The 7,917-nt window shown below is 38.9% G+C and overlaps 1 protein-coding gene across 2 annotated transcripts; it reads left to right on the forward strand.

Annotated features, from left to right (window-relative positions):
- Window positions 1-654: 654 nt before the first annotated feature.
- Window positions 655-2,844, forward strand: LOC149247553 (uncharacterized). 2 transcript variants are annotated; one of them, XM_089455898.1, is made up of 4 exons: window positions 655-821; window positions 933-1,030; window positions 1,865-1,955; window positions 2,519-2,844. In XM_089455898.1, exons 1-4 carry the CDS (start codon window positions 663-665, stop codon window positions 2,738-2,740), a joined length of 570 nt encoding a protein of 189 aa, XP_089312024.1. In that variant the 5' UTR covers window positions 655-662; the 3' UTR covers window positions 2,741-2,844. The 2 variants fall into 2 exon arrangements, with proteins under 2 accessions (XP_089312024.1, XP_089312025.1); XM_089455899.1 differs by lacking the exon at window positions 2,519-2,844 and adding an exon at window positions 2,116-2,191.
- The last annotated feature ends 5,073 nt before the right edge of the window (window positions 2,845-7,917 follow it).

The following is a 7,917-nucleotide window of genomic DNA, read 5'->3' on the forward strand; positions in this document are numbered from 1 at the left end:
ATACTTTCGGACAATCCTTTTCAAATCTTGGCGTTTCTGTGAAATGGCCAATGCGTTGGGGGTTATCAAGCAGTTAGGAGTATATGTTTAAAAATTTAAAGTTGATGTATTTTCGGATAGAGATAGACTCAACTGATGGCATTTTGTAATAGGTTGATATACTTAGTCTACGAGTCGTTGGTGTTATATTTTAATTTTAATTTAAAAATGAAAGTTGTCATGATTAAAATATCAATAGAAATTAAAAATATATATGCAGTAAGTTGATATTATATATTAATATTTTAGCATTTGTATGGACTAATTGAATGCCATTTATTAGTCCCTGCCCTCAGGCATGGACTATTGTAATCGTTCGCGAGCTATTTAGCATTAATTGACCTGCTTCTGATGCCCGGTCATCAACTATATACCAAGTTTTTTGAAGACATATTTATAAATCACCTTATTTGGCCTCCTCCCGAGGACCTAACGTAATCCGAAGCTAATCCCAACCTAAACCATATGTTAAAGCAATTAAGTGCGGTGCATTTTCAGCTAACCGTCACGGGTGTATGGTTTTAATGCTAGCATTACTTCTGGCGGTTATGCAAAGGTGGTGTTCCCTATTACAATGTACGCGCTCTGTGGAGAGGTCCTGCCCTACACCCGTGTCTTTGTGCATGCCCTGCACCCGTGTCTTTGTGACGTCGGCCCACTGCATCTCATTAAATACACTGCTACCCTCCTGGTTTTGGATTGCTCCAAGGCAGAGCGTTCGCAGACCCTCTAATGCTCTCTGCAACAGCAGACGGTTCCTGCAGCGAGAAGCAATGAACAAGGTGAGATTTCTAATGTGAACCTGATCATTCCTACTGTGCAGTTAATTATTCGAAATTTCGAGGCGCTGAAATGGGGAATCAATAAATTTTGTTGAGTGAACAAATGTTCAGATATTCTCGACATACCGATTGCCAAGAAGGCGATGCATCCGAATAATGAGATCCTCCTCGTCCGCGGAAATCCGTCCGCGTTTAATGTCAGGACGCAGGTAATTCTTCCAACGTAATCTACAACTCTTTCTGCACCGGTTAAGACCTGCAACAAAAATTCTTTCCGCTCTTTCTGCACCGGTTAAGACCTGCAACAAAAATTCTTTCCGCTTGTTAGCCTCTGAATAAATATTTATGTCTGCATAAATAATATCTATACCATAACTGACAACTAACTGACTTGCTGTCGCTAAGGGATAAGTAGAAAAGCAGTAGGAACTGCAAGGAACAGTAGAACAGCAATAAATGCAAGGGTATTTACTTCCATGATCTCCTTATTTTAACTTTGTTAAAAAATAGCTCGAGATTTGATCTCATTTTGATCTCATAGATGGGTTTGGAAACAATTACCTTGAAGGACTCGAGGAACTGAGGCCTTGAAGGACTCGAGGAGCTGGGCTTTCTCACGATTAGAGGCCGTGGATTCTCTGACCAGAACAATTGTGGGATGGCCACTAGCAATACTAGCTTTCGCAATATAGCGACTTTTTTGCTGGTATTTCCTGCAGTTCAAAGCCGTCAATGACTGTTATCCTTTCTATGAATTCCCAATATGTTTATTCTGTTATTAGAAGTATGATCAAATTTATGTTGTTGAAGATCACTTTTAAATATAGCTTTTTTTATAACAGTGCTTTAGAGTCTAGACACCTACGCTTAAGAGCCTTCTCGAACTTTGTTTTTCCTTTCTAAGAATTTACACTTGTCGGACACCTCTGCTAAAGAGCCTTTTTCAAAATTTGTTTTTCTCTTCCAAGAATTTACACCTGTCAGCCTTTTTCTTGAATAGCATTGATCTGCTAGCCTGTTAACTTGCTTTGCCTGGTGACCAGAGAACAAGATCAAGAGTTAGATGCGCTTAGTGCGAGTGTTGAGAGACTTGGCAGTGTTGGTCTCACAATACATGAGGAGCTCATGGGACAGGTGAATTTTCTTGGGCATATTTGTTCCTTTGGTTATTAAACTGCTAGTACTATGATCTAATGCATTCAAGTGATCGAGTTCATCAGTGTTTGCCTATCAATTCTTTAAAGAAGTGAATCATGTCGACTGATGCGTACCACAAATCTGCCTTTGCCTGCAGGAAAGAATTTTGGAGGACCTTGACCAAGACATGGACAAAACATCAAATAACATCAAATAGACTGGATTTTGTTCAAGTTAGTTCTATGTGAACACCATCGATTTGTTTCCACTCGATTCTTTATCTAAACACTGATTTTCGTAAAATGAATCCTCGCATTCTCAATGTATACTACGTAATATATAAAGTGGATTCTCCTCTCTTTATATTTTTTGTTTGTCCAAAAGAATTAAAAGACATCAAAATTAATGAAACTGAGCCTATAGGAATGTACTATCTGATTTATTTGTTCAGATATATATAGAGGGACATCAGAATCGGAGGCTACTCTAGGTACTGCTCTAAATTCAACCTGAAAGCATTACTTATCAAAATTCCTAATTCAAAACATTCTTCTGTGCAGAAAAAAATCGCTTTGGTGATGAAGAAGGCCGGAGCTCGTACCTTTTTTATCCTTAGTAGGCACTGGAGCTGGAACTTGCACATACATCATGAAACAGTAATGAGCTACAAATATAAAATAAGACTTCCAAGAGCCAAACTACATGGTCGTTACCTGAACAAATACCATCATCAGAAGACATATGAGAAAGAGTTTGCTTGCAGAAGCCATGGGAGCTGCTGACACACGAATACAAGAAAAGAGAACCTTCGTTCTCTGCATGGACACTGTGCCTCTCCTTCCAGCACCTGTCGTTGGAAACACTCAGTTAAGAGAAGCCTTCGTTCTTTGCATGGGCACTATGCCTCTCCTTCCAACACCTGTCGTTGGAAACACTCGACCAAAGCAACTTACCGGCCGGGAATCACTTTCCAATGACGGGACCTGTGTACCCAATTATAAATGAATTCACCTTCCCAGAATCATTAAATTGTTTAGTGACTAGTTAAACACAAACGCTACAGTAAAATTCAAAATATTTGCAAATTCTTTTCGAATTTGAATTGAAAAGACAAGTGCCAAAGTCTTCTACTCTTTATTCTAAAGATTTAGGGATTTTTTTGTAGTTCAAAATACTTTTTTAACCAATAAATATAGTTATGAATGTTATTATGTTATGTATGTAATTGTAGAAGTATGTAATTGTAATTGAAGCCGTCATCTTCGAAACAAATAAAAAATAAAAAATAGTGATAATTTAAACAGAAAATTTCTCAGGAACGTTGTAACATTAAAGAACGATATCCTGTTGCAAAGGAAATTTCCCCGAATTCACTAAATGTAATACAGTTTAAATTACAGACAAAAATATTCAATAGATCTAACAGGATGACTCCAATTTGTTGTAGAATTAACTATTACCCATAATAATTCGTGTAGATTATTACACCTAATTGTAAAGCTCTATTCAAATGTTCTTCTTGAAAACAAAAAATGGTGTTGCATTCAATTGCAAATGAATATTATAAAAGTAACCAGTGCTCTATTTAGCTAAATTACAAGAAAAATTGCTCTTCAAATAATAAATAATAAATTTAAAAGTAAATTTCTCTAAAGATCCAAAATCTGAGATAAGAAGATAATTAGAAATGTCCCTATGTTTTCTTCCAAATAATTATGGAGACCCGGACCTTCGATGATTACAGTGAAGAGGTTTCAAAAACACAAATTGGGAGAGAGACATACCATATTAACGATGACTTTACACCTCACGGACTCAGTTGAAGGTGGTTCTCCAATGTTCTTGCTTCTTGAAAATTCCTGTTGCGAGCTGCTACCGTTCTTCCTTACCTTACAATTCACTGAAACTACTGCCAAACTGAAAAGCTATCAAAAGTATTGGTAGCATAGTGGTTCGTAAGTTGAAGCCACAGGACGTGCGTTTAGTTTGTTACCGATATGCAGGCTTTGCGTTTAGTTGAATAGAGATATGTAGCACGTGCACACCTCAACTAACTAAAATTCAATTAGTACACCTGGATTATAAGTTATGGCAGTAGCATGTAGTTGGAATTAGTTTCTCAACCTATATTCTCTAAATTGTTTAGTGCTCCATGGAGCGCACTGTTAAGCCGAAATTGGTCTAACTAAAGGTGACTAACGCTTTTGTCGTCTCGCTGCACCGCATTTAATCTTCAAAAAAAAATCAACGCAGAGTTCGCAGCAACCTTTGTCTTTGTCTCACAGCTGCTCCACTTCGCTACAATTTCTGTAGTGAGTCAGTGCTTTTTTGTTGTACTAATCAATCCTCATCTGCCTGCCGGTATCTGTTTTCGCATATATAATCCATTCCTACACTTGGTGGACTAGAGCACAGCACTACATCTGATCGACCTTTGTTTGGTTGGCTTCTCTTTCCCTAACCTAGTGAGCTACGGGACCGGGCACTGCACTATAAATCCCTTTGTCAAGTCACCTACCTTCTTTATATCGCGGGCAAGTTCCATATCGCAGACAGGAAGGCAGGGCGAAGGCAATTCCTGCCTGAGCAACTTTCTATGTAACAGGCGGTAACGAGAAGGCAGGCCCGAACGTCGATGATTACAGTGAAGAGGTTTCAAAAACACAAATTGGGAGAGAGACATACCATATTAACGATGACTTTACACCTCACGGACTCAGTTGAAGGTGGTTCTCCAATGTTCTTGCTTCTTGAAAATTCCTCTTGCGAGCTGCTACCGTTCTTCCTTACCTTACAATTCACTGAAACTACTGCCAAACTGAAAAGCTATCAAAAGTATTGGTAGCATAGTGGTTCGTAAGTTGAAGCCACAGGACGTGCGTTTAGTTTGTTACCGATATGCAGGCTTTGCGTTTAGTTGAATAGAGATATGTAGCACGTGCATTTAGTTGATTTAGCGGTAATTCACTAAAATTAATTCAATTAGCACACCTCAACTAACTAAAATTCAATTAGTACACCTGGATTATAAGTTATGGCAGTAGCATGTAGTTGGAATTAGTTTCTCAACCTATATTCTCTAAATTGTTTAGTGCTCCATGGAGCGCACTGTTAAGCCGAAATTGGTCTAACTAAAGGTGACTAACGCTTTTGTTGTCTCGCTGCACCGCATTTAATCTTCAAAAAAAAATCAACGCAGAGTTCGCAGCAACCTTTGTCTTTGTCTCACAGCTGCTCCACTTCGCTACAATTTCTGTAGTGAGTCAGTGCTTTTTTGTTGTACTAATCAATCCTCATCTGCCTGCCGGTATCTGTTTTCGCATATATAATCCATTCCTACACTTGGTGGACTAGAGCACAGCACTACATCTGATCGACCTTTGTTTGGTTGGCTTCTCTTTCCCTAACCTAGTGAGCTACGGGACCGGGCACTGCACTATAAATCCCTTTGTCAAGTCACCTACCTTCTTTATATCGCGGGCAAGTTCCATATCGCAGACAGGAAGGCAGGGCGAAGGCAATTCCTGCCTGAGCAACTTTCTATGTAACAGGCGGTAACGAGAAGGCAGGCCCGAACGAAGACAGGCAAGTCTTTTTATTGCTATGAAGAGAACAAACTTACTCAACGAGCAAGGCAAATCCTGAGATCTATGAGAACCCATGACTATGCAGATTGAAGTTCTGATCCTGTCGCCTGTACAGATTCTCTGTTAACCTGAATTCAGTTCTCCACCAAACAAACAATATTGAGCTGCTTGCCGAGCAATATTGAATTGTTTCATAGCCGGGCTGATATGCTTCCATCTGTAATGCACACATGCCTGTAGTGCGTAATAGACAGGCTCAACTTCACGCAGGGACTCGCTGCGTCGCAGCTCCCCTTGTTTAAGTTTTTGGTTTATGTGTGACTGGATCATTTCAAAACTCTTTCCTTACCTATGTTTAGAGGGTAGATATTTGAGATCTAATGGCTATGATCATACTCATGGTCACTCTCCTAGTATGGAAACTCATATGTTCCTTTAAATGTGGTTCTTTGAGTAGACACTATCTCTTTATTCATTTACTTTGCTCTCACACCTAACCCATTCTTAATACAAGTTTGTGAATGGGTGATATGATCTTTATAGAACTTTGGTTATCATGATTTTGTGCGGGATTAAAATTGACCCAAAACAATTAGTAAAAAAACTCTTATCATATGTCCTAAGTGCCATTAAAAAATGGGCGTCCAAAAAAACGTTCACTTTCATTATTATCCATTTTCAAAAAAGTGCAAGATGCTTATTAAAAATTTCTTTAACTTTGTTTACATTGCAATTTGCCTTCGTGTTTTGAAGCTTTAGGCCTCTAAACTTTTGGGAGTCAACATCTTATTATCGTGCATACTAAATGCATTATACGATGTGGAATTTTAATGACGATGGTGAGAAAAGTAAATGACTTTGGAATTTTAATGATGATGGTGAAAAGAAGGAACAATTTTGGAATTTTAATGATGATTGTGAAAAAAAAGGAATGACTTAAAAATGAAAGGGTATATTTTTCACACTAATTGATTCTATACTTTTTGGATACGTAACACAAAAGCTTTTCTGTTATATTTTTCTGTTATATTTAAATGTAAATGGAAGAAGGTTCTTTAGCATTTTTTTTAGTGTGAGGGTTCTTATTAGTCCCTGCTGTCCTGGCATGGACTATAGTAATCGGAAATGAGCACTTTAGCATTATTAGTGCTGCTTTTACTCCTCGCTTATCAACTATAAACCAAGTTTGTAGACACATATTGATAAATCATGTTATTAAACCAAGTTTGTAGACACATATTGATAAATCATGTTATTTGGCCTCTTCCTGAGGACTGAAGCTAATCCGAAGCTAAAGCATAAGTTATAATTTTGTGTTTGCTTGATATTTTGAAACTCATAAAAATACTACCTAATCTAATGCTGGCATTAGTTGACAACACTAAATGTTAGCTCCGCTATTTTGGATTTCCATGGACTGCATGGTATAATAGAGGAACCATCAGCCCTGCTTGTACACCAGGGTATGCCTGCCACCACTACTTATCACCGCTTGTACGCCTGCCACAACTTCTAGGTGCCATCTCTTATGTTTGCATGTAACCAGGTGTCCATTGAATGGATGAATAATGTTCACGTCGAACTGGGCACAAACACCTCCTATGTAACAAAACACTTGCCATGTAACAAATCTTATTGCAGCACTGGCAGCACTGGAAACTCGCCATATAGGGGGAATGATTCATGAAGAAATGGAAATGAATCATGAAGACAAAATACAGAAGTTACCTCCTGCTTCTACCCATCGCCAATGCTCTTTGATTGACCCTACTCAACTGCTGAATGCTTTTATAGTATTGTTGTATTATCCAGCCTGCAGCCCTGGAATAAGGGTTCATCTAATTGTGTCATCCTTCTAAAGCTCTACAACTTTGACTAGTACAGGGTTGGCTCTGAAACTCTTGTAGTTACGTTGGGCCTCTTTAGCATTTCACCTTTTGCCATAACCCTGTAACCTATCAATTCCACCTTCAGTCATCAACAGCAAAGGAAAGCCCACCACAGAAGGAGAAGGAAGGAATAAGCCTTTACCCGGGAGCCTTTCACCTTCTGCCTTCAACCTGGAACCACTTCTACGGACAAGAACCCGCATTTGCTTCACATCTGCTTCTTATCTCCTCAGGCTTCCATTAATGGCTGCCCACTCATCATCTGAACAACCAGGAAGGGAAGGAAGGCATTTGGAATGAATGGCTAACTTGAACCACATCTATCAGTTTCAGAATCTGCATCTCAAAGGGATTACTGGTCATATGCGTAGGGGGTTTCTGTCAGGCATTGAGTTAGCGAGGGAGGAGAGTTTGCAGAGGTTCCCACTGGAGAAAAGGAGTTTGTTCTCGCTCATAAAGGGGGACATTGGGCTGATAGTTTAT

The sequence above is a fragment of the Pinus tabuliformis genome, chromosome 7 (genome assembly GCF_031772625.1).
Source record: "Pinus tabuliformis cultivar Carrire ecotype Pingquan chromosome 7, CPIR1, whole genome shotgun sequence".
Taxonomy (NCBI): domain Eukaryota; kingdom Viridiplantae; phylum Streptophyta; class Pinopsida; order Pinales; family Pinaceae; genus Pinus; species Pinus tabuliformis.

Coding starts and splice junctions, on each gene's coding strand:
- LOC149247553 (XM_089455898.1), top strand. CDS start 663: ATGCCCTGCACCCGTGTCTTTGTGACGTCGGCCCACTGCATCTCATTA. Junction 822..932: donor AGCGAGAAGCAATGAACAAG/GTGAGATTTCTA, acceptor ACAAATGTTCAG/ATATTCTCGACATACCGATT. Junction 1,031..1,864: donor CGTTTAATGTCAGGACGCAG/GTAATTCTTCCA, acceptor CCTGGTGACCAG/AGAACAAGATCAAGAGTTAG.